The sequence below is a fragment of the Hippocampus comes genome, unplaced genomic scaffold, assembly GCF_001891065.2.
Source record: "Hippocampus comes isolate QL1 unplaced genomic scaffold, H_comes_QL1_v1.1 scaffold87, whole genome shotgun sequence".
Taxonomy (NCBI): Eukaryota; Metazoa; Chordata; class Actinopteri; order Syngnathiformes; family Syngnathidae; genus Hippocampus; species Hippocampus comes.
In genome coordinates, this window is record NW_017805739.1 from 285,911 (window position 1) to 301,338 (window position 15,428).

The window sequence follows — 15,428 nt, forward strand, 5'->3', positions numbered from 1 at the left end:
TCATTGTGGTGTTAAAAAAAAAGCAACTTTTGGACCTGCTCCTTTTTAAAAGAAACGCGCCATGACGTAAAACTGCGCGTACATCCCCATTGTGGAGGACCCAATGTTGTTATCAACCGATCCACCCACCATCCATCCATTTCTACCTCCTTTTGTTACCCACCCCTGCCCTTCGACCCCCCCACCCCCTACCCACTGCATCCATGTGAATGGAGGACACGGTCAGTATTGCGCCCCCCACATTTGAAGACGGCAGGTCACACTTGTCCGAAAGGGGTCGGATTCGGTGTTGAAATAGCAGGTCGAATGGAAGATCTTCACTGTTAGCATTCGAGGCGGTTGGAAGGAGGGGGGGAAGGGTAAAGCCGAGCGGCAGCTGAAGTCTGAAGTGGCTTCATCAAGGCTCGGAGCCCACATTGCTTGTTATCTGCACAGCGACGACGTTGAATGAAGAGTCCCCGCTGCGTGTTTTCACCTTTCTCGAAGATCTTTTCTTTTGGGAATCGCTCACAAGACGACGTGGATATTTTTTATTGAAAATAAGGGCAGCAGATTTAACCTTGCTTGACATGAGGTGCGAGCCGGACCCATCAAGGTAAAGTTTCGCACTCAAGTCTGATTGTTAAACTTGAAACACAACGCAGCTTGGGAATTCCACTCGAGGAAAGTCGGGGCTCAGACCAATTTCCGGACTCTGCTGAACTTCAATTCCGCTGTGCCCCGCATCAATCCTGCATCCGAGGGCTGCCACAGGTGGCCGCGCAGCTATTGCCTACTCAATAATGCATTGAGTCAAGCTCAGGAATGAGAGGGAGGAGAAAGTGTGTGGCACTGTGATCCTTTTCACCGGATGGATGTCTTGATACCAGGAGAAAGTCATGGGGGGTGGATGGGGAGATTTACGCTTGGTCGATGCAGCAACTGGATGCCAGGCGGAAGGGGACACTGTGAGCTGAGAGAAGTCACTTGGGTGCAGATAGGGAGCCAATAAGTACACTCGAGAGATTTTAATCCCGACAAAGACCAGAGAACAATTTCCATCCTTCAAAACTGCCGCTCAGCTCCGACGCCGTGGCCAATCCTCGGCTGTCGCCATGGTCAACACCGGCATGCAACTCATCAGCTTCACCTGCGCCGTGACCGGCTGGATCATGGCGATAGCGGTCACGGCCCTGCCTCAGTGGAAGGTGTCGGCCTTTATCGGCAGCAACATCCTGACGTCAGAAATCAAATGGGAGGGCATCTGGATGAGCTGCATCTACCAGACCACCGGTCACATGCAGTGCAAGACATACGACTCCATGCTGGCCTTGCCTCCCGACATCCAGGCCGCACGCGCCCTCATGTGTTTGGCCATTTTCATGGGCTGGCTCTCCTGCACCGTGTCCTGCTGCGGCATGAAGTGCACCACCTGCGCCGGAGATGACCGCCAAGCTAAGGCGGGCATCGCGCTCTCCGGTGGGATTCTTTTCATCCTGACGGGCCTGTGCGTTCTCATTCCCGTTTCCTGGACCGCTAACACGGTCATTCAGGATTTCTACAACCCCAACGTGCCCGTTATGCATAAACGTGAGCTCGGGCAGGCCATTTATCTGGGCTGGGCCGCCGCGGTTATTTTGATGATCGGTGGAGCTGTGCTAAGCAGCACGTGCCCTCTCGCGCAGCGGGGCGGCAGGTACCGCAGGGGCTACGCGGGTCGCAGCTTTGCTAATTCACCCGCGCCTGCGCCCAACCTCCCCAAAACCATCACGTCGACCAGTCTCCCACTTAAAGAATACGTGTAGAGAGAAGACATTCCAGCTGTCGAGAAGCAATGGCAAAATGACAACAAAAATAAGCTATTCAATTATTCAGTGACTATATTGATGTTTGCCTATTTACTTTTGTGTTCTGCAAAAAACAAAAAAAACAAAACACTCAGGTTTCTGATGATTGTTTAATGTGTTATGTTTCGCTAACTAGTTATTTCCTGTCATTTACAGCCTCTATGTGGGTGTGTCCCTGTCCTTTTGTGTGCCGTATGATTAAATATACAGTATTTCATTGGGAGACATTTTGTCAATAAAGGAAACACAATGAAGCTGTTCTCATCGTTCCAAAACAAGACCCTATTGTTATCTCTTGTCATCGATCTGGTGAATAAATCTCCCAATTCTGTATGGGTTCTTCTGAAACTCGCACTCATGCCGTTACGATGCCGTCGGAGAGCGCGAGCGTTGCGCCCGTGTCCGTTTCCCCTCCGCTTAGCTCGACTCCACGAAGAAGGACACTTTGCAAAGTGTATCTGAAATTGGACAAAGAAGGGATTAGTTCATGAGCCTTACAAGCAAGATCCGACATTCAACCAAGGCAATTTTAACGGTCGTTCGTTCACACGAAACATCACATGAACTCACATCAATGCGCTTGAGAGTGTAGCACATATTCTTTCAATGTTAACAGCATGAACTAATAATTAACATCAACCTGTGATTTGATCCTCTGCGCCGGGAGTGTCCAATTCTTTCCATTTTTTGGTAGCCGTTGCCAAAAAGTTGAGGTTGCCTGAACTGAGTGCGTGCAGCAGAGTCTTCCTCCTCACGAATCTGAATGCACGATTTGAGGATGGGCACAACAGACTACGTGATACAATTCCATATCCAAGCATTCGCCAAGAGGATACTGTTGTCGATAGTGACGCTCTGCGTCCTGCAGCCACTCCAGCATGTCGACGACTGATGGGATGGTGGCTGAACGCTCGGTTACTGTGACCAAATCCAGAGTGTCTGTGTTTTGTTCATACAACTGGACGACTGTCGAGACCTGGTTTGTCAGAGAGTCTCTCAGTGACTGGAGTGAAGCCCTGAGAGAAAAAGTCAGGGGAATAATCACAGGAGTGTAAAACTAGCACATGGACCACAACGATGAAGGTCACCTAATGTCTTTAATTGCATTAAATTTTGACCATTTACCACCATCTTTGTCCACTTGTTTTTGTTAGTGACGCATATCTACTTACATATTTTCATGGAGTTTGCACAAGACCGTATCCATAGCTTGCGAGAGCTTGAAACGCAGCAGTTCCTCCACTTCTGGAAAGTCTTTGAGCGGCGTGTTGGAGATCTGGACGTTGGAAAGCGCCCGCGACTGCTCTGCCAAGTTCTCTAGAGATGCCATCAGAGGGATGCACTCTGCTAAGACGCTCTTCCACAATTTTTGGTTGTTTTCCAGACTATGGAAGCTTCTCCTCAATGCTTGATGGATGGTTAGTAGGGCAGATTTCGACATTTTGGGATCGATCTGAACAATTGGTGCACATCGAATAGACACCAACACATTTCTATCGGGTTCCCTTTAAAAAAAAAAAAAAATGCAAGTCGCTCCTGTTTTACAATTCACATGGTTCCATGTTGGTTTTTCGCCGATTTCCGGGCAGACACTGTAAATAGATGACGTTTTGGACCCTCATTGGCCTGCTCTCAACGGGAAGTGACGTCAAAATCGAGAGCTGATTGGTGCATTTGTTGCATTAGCCACTCCCCGAATGACATTTCAAATTACACTACGGTTTGCAAACCGCCTTGAAAGGAGGAATTGGTCATAAAGAACGCAATTTAAAAGGGGAAAGTGAGCGAAAAGAGTTCAGGTAATATTGCTTATAAACCTACAACACTTGAAATGTTGGAGCATTGTAGATTTTGTTGGCCGAATGAAACGGTTTGGACGATCGGAATCTAAACGCTAAAGTCGAAAATAGCTTGCAACTTCCATGCGGCTCAAAGGAGCATAACGACTTTGCTGCATATTCATGGTAGCCTATTTTGTCAATGTTTTCTTTATTTGCTATGTACTTTACGACTAAAACGTTTTGCTTTCGCTTGTTTTCTACATCCAGTCATGGCTCCCAGGAAAAGACCTACTAAGCAAGGGAAAAAAACACCCAAGATGGTCAAACTCGAAGCATTTCTGGATGATTTCGACAGTGAAGGTAAAAATGTGTTGAATAGGATGGAAAAGTTAGACATAGTTATTCGGAATCATGCTTACCCATCACTGTCATTTTGTTTCTTTTTGTCCACTTGAGTACGTTCTTTAGTGTTTGTGTCCATTGATGTTTCTTTCGTTAATTTGAAATATTGTTTTCACAGTAAAAACAAGACTTGGACAGCTGCAAGAGAGGAAGAACCAGATGTTGAGAGATCTTCGCAACAGCTATAATGTGGCACTCATTAAGCTCCCAGCCAATGTTCGCAAAATGACATGGATGGAACATTTCAGTAAGTGTAGTACTGCATCTCATTAATACTTCTTATTGCCAGCCATCATTTGTTTGCTCATTGTTAGAATTTGTCAAAGTTAGACAAGCCCCCCCCCCCCCCCCCCCCCCAAACACCACACAACCAACAAACACACACGCCAACCTCTGCCAGGTGATTCAGATGGAGCTGGACCACGAGAGGCTGTCCTACCTGCTCTACCAGATGCTGTGCGGAATCAAACACTTGCACGCGGCTGGGATCATCCATCGGGTCGGTTCCCCCACACACACACACACACAATCACGCACTATAGTGCAGTGGTTTAAACATGGAAAACCAATTCAACGTTTTCCTTGTCTATCTGCAGAGGTTGAGAAACTCAAGTCCCCGGAAGCGGATGATGCTAAAGTGAGTTGCGATTAAGTGTCCCGGGCTTCGTCTTCCTTTTTAACCTTGCTTAGAGTATCTGTCATATCTGTTCGCAGAGGCAAGAGGAGGCAGCAATTGTGGAGAATGTTGTGGCAGAAGACCATGCAGTTCTCATGAAAGCAGTTAAGAAAAGTATGATAGTAGTTTTTTTCCCCCCAATATTTTATGATGGACACAATTTAAAACAGTTCCCTGGTGTCCCCGTCATTCTTAGGTATAAATACATAAAGGGTCAAGAAATATGCTGCACATAATATTTGCTTCCTGTACGGTTCACTTAAGGTGCTAATCGAGTGTTGCCAACCTAACGACTCCGTCGACCACTTTTAGCGACGATAGGAGAATGTCATGTGACAAATCAAGCGACTTGTGGCAGTATTGGAGACCCCGAGACTCCCTCCACAGCAGGAAATGTTTAAGCGCTGTTTCACTGTGTTATGGAAGCGCAGAACTGGTCGCGAAGATAGATCCGGTATTTGTTGACAAACAATTAAAAAGATATTTTTCCATAATTTGTCACCTTTCGATCATATTCGTGGAGATGAGATTATGTATTATCATTATAAAAAAAATAGATGGAATTAGCCTCTTGATGCTTTTTAAAAGCAGACGCAATGACTTTATTTCTTGCCACCACACACACAGTGTCGAAGAAGAAGGCCGCAACCAAATCCAGTCCGAATGATGAAAACACACCCAGAACGTTGAGGAAGGTGATTTGCTCATTTTGATTGACATGCACCATACGTCATCTGTGCACAGTGTCTGTCTGTAACCACTTCTTCTGCATTCAGGGGAAAACTTCAAGGAAGCCCCCGACGACATCAAAACGAGCCAGAGCTCTGTCAGTCAGCCAACAAAATGCACCAATCACAAGGTAGGACAGGAATGAGTTTGTGACTTTGACTTTGTGCTCCAGTTAATTGTTAGGTGTGGAAAATAACTGTGGCTGTAGTGCACACACACAATAATAATAATAATGACACACATATCGACTTCAGGACATCCTGGGGGTGGGTTCAATTAAAAAAAAAAGATTTTACAAGATAGTATTGTCTTGATTAACGTGCTCTCTAAATTTAGATCATCGAGGAATCCTGTGGTGACTCCTGCCAGGACCCTGCTGGACTCCTCTTTGATGGGCCCAACTCCCCTCATCACGCCACGCTTTGACCCCAGGTAACTGCTCCACGTGTGGCGCCGCACCTGGCGTTGCTCGCGGCTGCATTTGTGAGGATGTCGTTTGGCCAAAGGTCCAAACGCGTGACTCAATTTTCAAATGTTCCCGATCTCAGGCTTCCCAAGACTCCAGCTGTGAGAGTTCCTCGCCACAAAGAGAGGGTCTTCAGCATTTCCGTCAACGGCTCCCCCATCTCAGCCGACAATGAAGAAATTGTCATCAATGTTCCGGTTGGGAATGGAGAGGTGAGTGCACTTTAGAACCTGCCCTTAAATAAAATCTGCCTCCAAAGGTGACATCGGTTGAAAAAGAAAATGGCTGCCATGTACTTGTGAATCTTTTTTTGCGATTACCTTCCTGTGGGGCTCCTTTCAGAGTATTCAGCTGCTGGCCAGTCAGGTGGATTCAGTGGACCTGTCCATGCTGGGTGAAACGGCCTTGAGGAGCATTCGCCGTTTGCAGGTAGTGTATCGCCACCATATCTGGATGATGCTAGGTTGACGCTACACGCCCAAGAGCTAACACGTTACGTCGCGGGACGATGCCTGTTTGGAAGAGCCCGTATTGAATTTAAACAATGCATATATAGTGATTGGAGTGCCATTCGTTTTAAAATCGTTTTTCTCTCTTTCTCCAACAGAATCGACTCACGTCACTTTGTGAATCCTAGATCTCAGCAAGCCGCCTCCTGTTGATTTGTAAAATAGTGAGCAAGATTGGATGCTTTTCATTTGCCCCCCCCCCCCTCATGTCTATTTCAAAAGATTGTCTTGGTGTTGTAGAGTGCTGTTCTTTATTTGTTTTCCAACACATTCTTTGGAATTCACTCATTTAACTGCTGTCCGTGTGTAAATATGCATTTTAAATGCATACATTTTTCCATTTGTGTTCTGTAGCCATTTTGTAATGTCAGGGGTCTTATCTGTAATTTCTACTTTCAACCTTGGGGGCACTCAACCATGTCTCTTATTTTTGCTTCACACTCTTAAAGCCTGGATGTTTTTTTTTTTTTTTTTTTTTAAACGTGGCTCAGTTGTCCTTTTAAACTGATGCTTTGTTGGTTGTATGCCTTTTCATTTGAATGTACATAATACAGAAAGGAACTGAGCACCAACACCGAATGTATGACAATTATTTATATCATGGTTTCGTAATTGTGGGTATTTATTTCACCTACATGTCAAGGAGTCACAGTTCAGCTGTACATACACAGTGTATATTTTTTGGTAGCTTTGCAATTGCAATACGTTGTATTAGTCGCAAGAGGGGGCACTTTAGATTAGAATGTATTAGCTGAACTGCAGCAAAAATGCCACTAGATGGGAGCATCTATTCATTGACTTATTTTTGTGCAGGGCTGACTCATTGACTGCCCTTAATATTTTCAAACAACAAATGCCTCCATTTCGGAGTAGTTATAGATATTTCAGATAATTTCACAACATTCACCCTTCGTGCAATGCTTGATTCATTTTCTTAAAATGAATATATTTAGGTATCTTGTTAATCCATTGTCGACACTGCTTGCCCTCATTCGGGTCAGGGGTGAGTTTGAGCTCTTTTTTTCCTCAGATGACTTGGTGCTGGAGGCTGGGGGGGTGTATAAAAAGGGGAAGCCAAGTCTATAATTGCCGTCTCCATGAAGTGCCATCATGAAGAACGAGTGTCTCATGTCTCAAGATTGAGAGTGGGGAGCTTGCAAACAGAAATGAGATGTGGCCCATGTGTTTGCTTGACGTATTTCACACAAGCACTTGCAGAACATGCAAACTTCACACAGCAAAGCCTGAGCTGGGATTCAGACCCTGGGCCTCAGAACTGTGAGCCAGGTGTGCTAACCACTTGCCCACCTCCTAGATTGACAAATAATATATTGGAGATTTCTACTTTGCATTTTCCCCTTTATCCTCAGTAAACTCTTGCTTTTTGCTTCTGATCCAAGTTCCCTTGTCCTTTCATGACTTTGTTTGCACAGAGGGATATTCGTGAGTGGCGTAACACGGCTGTTGGCAGGAAGTGGCAGCCTCTCCCGCTGCTGGCACAGGAACACGCACTCTGACCTTCAGGGACAAGTGAACTGCCAATTAGAAGCTCGTTATGACGCCGAAAGACCTCGTTGGGGTTTTCACCTGGGATGTGGCAATGGGTCAGGCCGGGGCTCACCTTGAGTCTCTGCAGTCGAGCGCACAAATGCTCTCAAACTATTCCCGCTTGCTTCTCGTGCCTCATATGCCACCAAGGCATGGGACTGAAACTCTGCCCCTGACAGAGACCAACCCTGGCCCCGCTTCCATCTGTACTCATCTTTAAGCACTTGATCATCTGCTGTCACTCACCGCGCAAACTACTGCGGTGCTTCCGAAAGAAAAAAAAAATCACCTCCATAGCCTCGAAAACGACAGATGTTGTGGTCAGCAGTGCATGCGGTTCAACTCCCTTGTTGGCGAAAGTCTTTTGCACACCTGCTCTACATATCTGAATCTTCAATTTTGCCTCTGAATGGGTCGTATCTTTTTTTTTTTTCCTCCCCCAATTCTCTTGTTGGGTGGACGATTGTACGGAAGAGGATAAGGACCAATGAAGAAAAAAAAACCAAGGTTGGCAAGGGTCTTACTTTTATCTCGGAAATGTGACTTTAAAGTCGAAATTCGTCTCTCAGACTTAAAAGTCAGAATTCTAAGTTTAAGTGAAATTTCTGACTTTCTAAAGAGTAAAGTGACGTAAAAGTGACAATTTGCCAACCTTGTTTTTTTTGTCTCTTAATTGGCCCCAATCCCCTTCCGTACGATCGCCGTATTGCATGGCTGGCTGGCTTTTCAATAAGCAAGTAGGCAGCGGTGCCGGGGCAGATTTTGAGGCCGCCGAGCAACGCTTTCCACATAAATCATAGGTGTCAAACTCAGGTCCTGGAGGGCCGCTTGTCCTGCATGTTTTCCAAGTCTCCCTTGTTGCAACACACCTGATTCAAATGATCAGATCATCAGCAAGCTCCGCGCAAGCCCGACATTGAACTTGTTCATTTGAATCAGGTGTGTTGCAACAAGGAGACTTGGAAAACATGCACGACAGCGGCCCTCCAGGACCTGAGTTTGACACCTATGACATAAATCGTCCGCTGTGATGTAAGGAATCAAGGATTGGAATCTGAGATATCGCGACTGGAGACCATACCCGGATACGCAACTTGAGTACCTCTCACGGCAGGTAAACAAAAAAAAATTCAGTTACGTCACGATATTTTTATGTTCAATTAAACGAAACGAAATGAAAATATTTAAAACCACTTTCGAGAACGTCGATTTGACTCAGCATAGCTCAATTTAAGCCTTTGGGGAAGTACTTGAAATTTAAAGTTGTTCAGTTTTGTGAAATGTCTCTAACAAATCAAGGTGCTTGATATCATAAATGGCAGCTTGGCAAATTGGGGTCAAATATTTTGGTTGACACAATGTGACTCAACGACGGTCAAAATATAAACTGCGCATCTGTCGTATGATAACAATATTGCGTGGCGAGGGGTTGGGGGGGTTAAACGTTTTCAAGAAGCAGATTGTTGTTAGATTTCCATTTTTGTGTGTGTGTCGAAGGACAATTTCAAGCCTCTAATTAATTAAGGACCGTGATTTGGGTGTGTCTAAAACATTTCTGAACAAGCTTTCAAAAAGGACCTTAAGAGGGCGAGTCAGTATCTCTCGTAGTATTTTAAATTGTAAATATGCTACAAACTGTGATCCACACGAATCTAATATCACTTCAAATTGATCCAAGAAATTGACTTACATAGGATTTAATTTAAAAAAAAATAAATTGCGCCGGCGGTGCACATGTAGGCTGACATGCAAATGTCTGCATGAGCATACATCTTAATTTCATTTTATTAGTTGTGTGCAGAAGGAGGTTTTTCAAATCAGTTGTTGATTGTTCATCATGTTGTTTTCTGCGCAGGCTTGTGCGTTCATTTGAATATATGTTGGTAAAAGATGCTTGGTTGGTTTGAGACTTTTTTTTTTTGTGGTTCCCACTCAGTGGCATTGTGTGGATGTGGGTGTGAATGTTTGTCTCTACATGTGCCCCGCGACTGACTGGCGACCAGTTAAGGTGTAGTCAGCTGGCATAGGCTCCAGTAACTCCCCGCGATACTGTTCAGGATGAACGATGTTGAAAATGGATGGATTTGGCTCAGAAGAGCCACTTATTTCTGGGTTGAATGAATGATCACATTTCGACCCGTGCGGGTATCCGCCACATTTCTGGATGGATTCTTTTGCTCAGCGAAGATTTTTGCTGCTTTTTCTAGCATTGTAGTAAGTTATGTTGTCATGGATACATCGTTCACTTGTTCCGTGTCTTATCCTCTTACAGTTTTCAACCTCACAATTGGTTTTCGCTTTAGCCGTTCCGTGCATATTCCTCGACAGAGCTGTTCTCTCCCCCTGACGGCCGAAGCCCTTTGGTTAATTGAGCTCCCAACGCTGGGGAACCTGCCAAATTTCCCGCCAAGACGGATGAACCTGTTGGGGGCACGTTCTCCCGGAGAAATGAATTCTCCATCGCGTCGGGGCCGCCTATAAATCCCATCCGTCAAGTGCTCTCCTAATCGATTTATTCACAAAGTTACATCGCCTCCTGCCACTGTCTCTCACTCAATCCATAGTGAAACAACCACGGGTTGACAACCCTTCTTTTGCTATGTTTGTCATCAGGAAAAAAAAAAATCATGAAAATGTCATTTGACAACCTAAAAATGATGACGTGGTGAAACGGCAGACTGGATGGGGCCCCCCCGCACGTGTTGCATTCTAGACACGTATTTGTTGGGGTGAGCAGCAGGGTCCTGATGGTGTTTTGATGGGCGGTCCCTAATGACAGGTGGGATTGAAAAGAACATCTGCTGCCATTAAAAAAAAAAAAAAAAAAAAAAAACGATGGAAATTAGGCTCCGAAGGAAGCGAAGCGAGAGTTGCTGATGGCGCACGGACAAGCTTTTCCTTGGACTCCCTTGGCGACACTAAAAACGAAGATATTTTTCAGCAAAGGACATGATGTTGGATGGTGATTGTTGTTCTGTAATATCAACATATGTGTATATCGTACTCATGGGGGCAGGGGTTGGAGAGCTGCGGCGTGTATGTGTGTCGTATAGGAACGTTGTGAGATGACAGGAAATGCATCGTCGTTCCTCAGATAGTAGCTTGTATTACAGTAGAGGCTGGAACTAAAAGGGTGCGTCGACGCTGAGTGTCTTGAGTCCAAGTATATGCATCCTCCCCCATCGTTAACGCCTCTGGATGCTCGAAACCAGATTTCTGACCTCATCCAACCTATTGTTAAACAAATTGAGTGCCTTTGCTTGCATCGATGTCTGTGGACCGGTTCTTTGGGCCACTGTGGTTGCTTTAGAGTGCCTCGTTGTTGGCTGTGAAGACAGAAGAGCGAGGAGGAGTTTATTTCTGTCTGACTTGACAGCCAGAGTGTGGACCGGGGTTTGGGGCTGGAGTGGCCACTTTAGAGCGCCTCATTGTTGGAGTGTGGGAAAGCCCTACGATGACCTGGTGAGACATATTTCAGCCACTGGAGGCATGACAGTTTTTCACGGCACAAACATGTAAAATGTTTCATGAAGTAGTTTCTTTTTTGGGGGGGGGGGTTATAATGCTTGTATTTGATTGACAGTTCAGATTAATTTACCACAAAGCACTCATATCACTTCAATGGAAATGGCCTTGATATCGAAGACGGAATAGTATAAAAATGGAAATATGCATGCGCTAAGTAAGACAACCAAAATATTACCTCATAACATATATCTAACCATTTTTCATATGGGGGGGGTCCTCATAAAGGTACGATGCAGATCTTGTTTCGAAGGAGGTGTCCTGTGAGTCTGGTTCCTGACTTGTCTTTGTGTAAATAATCATAATTTCTTCTTGATTGTAAATGTAAACACTTTCCAATTAAATGTGTTATTTCGTAAAAATGAGAAAAAAATCTTTTATGATTAATAAGACGCAAACAGATGATGCCCAATGTAGGCAGATAACTTTTCCATTCTTTTCAGGCCGGACTCGGGCGGATTGAAAACTCGTTTCTTATTTGGCTCGATGAATACGTGATACAAATTCCCGGCAAGGCGACGGAGCAGGGATGAAATAAAGTGAATTCTCACCTCATTAATTATCTCCATTACAGAAAGAGGAGGAGCGAGGCCATAAAATGAGTCGCGGTAGGTAGCGAGTAGCAATAGCCCGGGGATTGCCTTTGAGAAATAATTAAAGCCTCTTTGCAAGAGCCTCTTGGGGAAAATCCCCATCTTCGATACCTTCTTACAATTGATGTTTGCTTTTACCAGCTCCTCTGTATAAAGCAGACCTTCAATAAAGTATATCGCCCTATTTGTGAGAGTAATGCAGCCCCGTGCGGCCCTCAATTAGGTATAAATGACATAGCAAATTGGAAAATTAGGAGGGGAGGGAAGGATAATTTGCTCCGAAAGCGGCTAAAACCAATTCATTAGGAGACTGGGAAGGACGCAAAGGGTCCGAGACTCTGTCCTTGAACAAAACGGTCCCTCTTTTTTTTTTTTTAAGTTCAAATGTCGAACCATTCACACTGTAGGGGGGTGGGGGGGGGGGAAAAGAATTGTATTTGTCATCTGCGCTATGTTGTGTGGAGAATTGCAAGTTTTCTGCTCATGACCGTACGGCAACATTATCTTCTTTTGCACATTATGTACAATCCAAGAGCTGCATCAAAAATGGCCCCCCCAAAAAATAACGCTCCTATAACCGCACTGTCAGTTATTCCTGAACACGTTTATTGATTTGAAGAGAGCCGGCGATGTCAGATTTTGCTTACGTAAGCAACTGTAAACTATTAATCATTCAAAAAGGGATGGGGGGGGGGGTAGTGGCGCATTTAATTGCATATGGATTAAACAATTAGGTTTTCAGGGAGAATGATGCTGCCATTGCTCCTATGTAAAGTTTTGTCCCTCGGTCGTGAACACTGATCGGCGTACAGCATTGACACATCTTAAAAATTGTATTTCTCCAGCGTGGTCAATCAAATGCTTTACGGCTATTGGAAGACATCCCTCAGGTGCCATTTGGATGCGCGAGCGCTCACAACCTCTAAACGTGTGCCATCCATACTTTTTTTTTTTTTTTGCTCTATAAAAAAACATAACATCCTGCTTTAAAAAAAAAAAAAAGCGACGGTGGACTCTCGTATTCCCTTCGAAGCTTGGACGTGGAATATGTCACGTAAGAGCTAGTAATGTTTGTATTGGTCCTGTGAGACCCACAAAATTCCACAGCCGGCCATTTGGAAAGCTTGAGAAACACCTGTCTCTTGGATTTGTGGCAGCGGACCTCTGATGCAATAAATCGATGGGGGGGGGGGGTCAATTTATCTTCATTCCCAGCTCCTCTTTTTATTAGAAGCAGTGGTGAGTGATATGATTAGGGGCGCTACCTCAAGAGTTACAACACAATGATCCCTCCATTCCCAATAAAAAAACAAACACACACACACACACATGCGCACTCTCAATACGATAACGTTCTACATAGATGATTTTGTTAATTAATATAACTTGAGTGACAGCACAGTGAGTATTTCAAACAATTATTTACTTAAGAACGGTCTACTGGCTCCCAACGCTTCACTTGCCATCTGTTTAATATCCTGGCATAACCCTTTATGTTAAATTAAAAATGAAACTGGAATTTTGGTCTGCGGATACCTCAACTCGGCATTGGGTAAGCGATTTGGGGAAACGTACGTCTGGGGCAGTAATCGGCAGGGGGTAGTCGTGCGGCATTTTGTGTCAAAGAACTCGGAATGCTGCATTCGTTTTTTTTCTCCTCTATGTCACTCTGAAATCACCCCGCTGCCATATTTTCTGTTCTATTGGATGCATTGTGATGTCATCACAGTGATGTCATCACAACATGCCTAATTAAAAAAAAAGTTCTGGATTGGACTACATTTCACACTAGATGGAGATCAGATATTTTAAAGACCCAACTAAACAATATGCAGCACTACGTATGCAAGCAGAAAAAAAATTGCATCATCTTTCAGTTTCTCCCTTTTAAGAGATACCGTAATTAATAAAAAAAAGTGATCATACAATCCCCAAATTGCTCTTGGCACAGACACTTGGTATCGATGGTTGTATAAATGCTAGCAATGAGCGAATGATGTACTGATGACTTTTGGATGAGTGGAAAAAAAACATTTGAAGCGAATAAAAGCTTGTGTCGGAAAGATTAACGGACGCGCGAGTCAAGGCGATGCTCCCATCATTTTCCCTGATGTTTATCTCTGTTCGTGGGAGGCTGAGGCGTGTGTGTAAAAAAAAAAAATGAAATAAAAATGCTGAGCTGGCAGTTTGGCTGTTATACATCACAGAGCTTTTGACCTTCACATCCTTGCCGGGGTGAGCACTAAAATGTGGAAAATGTTTATTAGCACTCCAGCCTGAAGTGGTGCCCTTTTCGTTTATTCTGAAAGAAACACGCCGACCCTTCGATGTAAACAACGCTGTTAATTTGATGAGCGCAACTACTCATATGCTCCCTCTTTTGGAAGATTTGAACCAAAGTCTGCAGCATTACGCATTCCTAATCACACGCAGCTCTTATCTGTGTCGGATATCTTTTCTAAGACTTAGTCTTTGCCGAATAAACACCACGCCGCTTTGCTTCCCCGCTCTTTCCTTCTCTGATATCCTTTCTTGTTTTGTCCTCTGTTCCTCCTGGATACCAACATCGCTGGGACTTTTCCCTCGCAAAGCACAGGAAGCTATAAGAAAACAGATCAACATGGCCGACAAAAAAAAAAAAAAAACAAAACCTCATTGGCTTGTACCACAGTGACTCGCAGCCTGTGGCGGTGTTGAAGCAAGCGGCGTCCTTACACCCTCCGAAAGCCTTCAGAAGATTGCGGCGCTTGAAAATCGCAATCCACTGATGTGCAAATTGGAGTCAAGAGTCAACAAGAGAATGCGTCGAATGTACACGGGTAATTAACATTTCCTTGTCAAGCAGCACGTCGCACTGGGAGGATTAAACAATTCCACGGAAATTGCGAGGGTCAGAGTACAGCACTCTTGGATGGGTGTCGTCTTTTTTTTTTTTTTTTAAATACTCTTTGCTGTCGAAGTTGTGAATTGAAAATTAATTGAAATAAACAGCCGTCATTCCCACATCAGGATGCTAAATTAGCCCTGGAAGTTTGTTCCCCTGCTGAATTTTGGTACTCCAGCGCAATCAGATGAGAGGAATTACAAGGCTGTAGATCACCATAATGATCGCCATAGTTACCATCATAATGATGATTCTTTTTATACTTGTTGCAAATCAAAATCCAAGATTGGTAACCTGAATTTGGATGGAAGTGGGAAGAGGCCATAGTCTGTCACTCACATGCGCTAAGTAAATAAATTCTGTATTTGTCTGAAAAGCATTTCAAGACTGATTTGGCTAATGCGTCTCATTTGCCAGGGAGGATCGTGTTCAGCAGAGTTTTATATGATCAAAGTTTTGTTTTCTTACACAATCTTTGACTCCACAAAG

General features: G+C 44.4%; 3 protein-coding genes across 4 annotated transcripts; 2 read left to right on the top strand and 1 right to left on the bottom strand.

The window, feature by feature from the left end:
* The first annotated feature begins 850 nt into the window (after positions 1-850).
* Positions 851-1,822, top strand: cldn35 (claudin 35). Its single transcript, XM_019883281.1, has one exon. It carries the CDS (start codon positions 1,095-1,097, stop codon positions 1,782-1,784), a length of 690 nt encoding a protein of 229 aa, XP_019738840.1. The 5' UTR covers positions 851-1,094; the 3' UTR covers positions 1,785-1,822.
* A 95-nt stretch (positions 1,823-1,917) lies between these two features.
* airim (AFG2 interacting ribosome maturation factor) lies at positions 1,918-3,431 on the bottom strand. Its single transcript, XM_019883282.1, has 4 exons — positions 2,999-3,431; positions 2,663-2,842; positions 2,467-2,585; positions 1,918-2,284 (listed from the first exon to the last, which is right to left on the bottom strand). Exons 1-4 carry the CDS (start codon positions 3,265-3,267, stop codon positions 2,244-2,246), a joined length of 609 nt encoding a protein of 202 aa, XP_019738841.1. The 5' UTR covers positions 3,268-3,431; the 3' UTR covers positions 1,918-2,243.
* A 71-nt stretch (positions 3,432-3,502) lies between these two features.
* Positions 3,503-6,955, top strand: cdca8 (cell division cycle associated 8). 2 transcript variants are annotated; one of them, XM_019883279.1, is made up of 11 exons: positions 3,503-3,625; positions 3,875-3,967; positions 4,128-4,256; positions 4,606-4,646; positions 4,724-4,799; positions 5,313-5,380; positions 5,462-5,544; positions 5,751-5,846; positions 5,963-6,092; positions 6,223-6,309; positions 6,488-6,955. In XM_019883279.1, exons 2-11 carry the CDS (start codon positions 3,877-3,879, stop codon positions 6,515-6,517), a joined length of 831 nt encoding a protein of 276 aa, XP_019738838.1. In that variant the 5' UTR covers positions 3,503-3,625; positions 3,875-3,876; the 3' UTR covers positions 6,518-6,955. The 2 variants fall into 2 exon arrangements, with proteins under 2 accessions (XP_019738838.1, XP_019738839.1); XM_019883280.1 differs by lacking the exon at positions 3,503-3,625 and adding an exon at positions 3,689-3,790.
* Positions 6,956-15,428: the final 8,473 nt, after the last annotated feature.

Excerpts from the sequence above, each read along its gene's own strand:
- cldn35 (XM_019883281.1), top strand. The coding sequence starts at position 1,095 with ATGGTCAACACCGGCATGCAACTCATCAGCTTCACCTGCGCCGTGACC.
- airim (XM_019883282.1), bottom strand. The coding sequence starts at position 3,267 with ATGTCGAAATCTGCCCTACTAACCATCCATCAAGCATTGAGGAGAAGC. Across the intron at positions 2,843-2,998 it reads TGCAAACTCCATGAAAATAT|GGCTTCACTCCAGTCACTGA; the intron begins GTAAGTAGATAT and ends TTTTTCTCTCAG. Across the intron at positions 2,285-2,466 it reads CGCAGAGGATCAAATCACAG|ATACACTTTGCAAAGTGTCC; the intron begins GTTGATGTTAAT and ends GTCCAATTTCAG.
- cdca8 (XM_019883279.1), top strand. The coding sequence starts at position 3,877 with ATGGCTCCCAGGAAAAGACCTACTAAGCAAGGGAAAAAAACACCCAAG. Across the intron at positions 4,257-4,605 it reads GACATGGATGGAACATTTCA|AGGTTGAGAAACTCAAGTCC; the intron begins GTAAGTGTAGTA and ends GTCTATCTGCAG. Across the intron at positions 5,847-5,962 it reads ACGCCACGCTTTGACCCCAG|GCTTCCCAAGACTCCAGCTG; the intron begins GTAACTGCTCCA and ends TCCCGATCTCAG.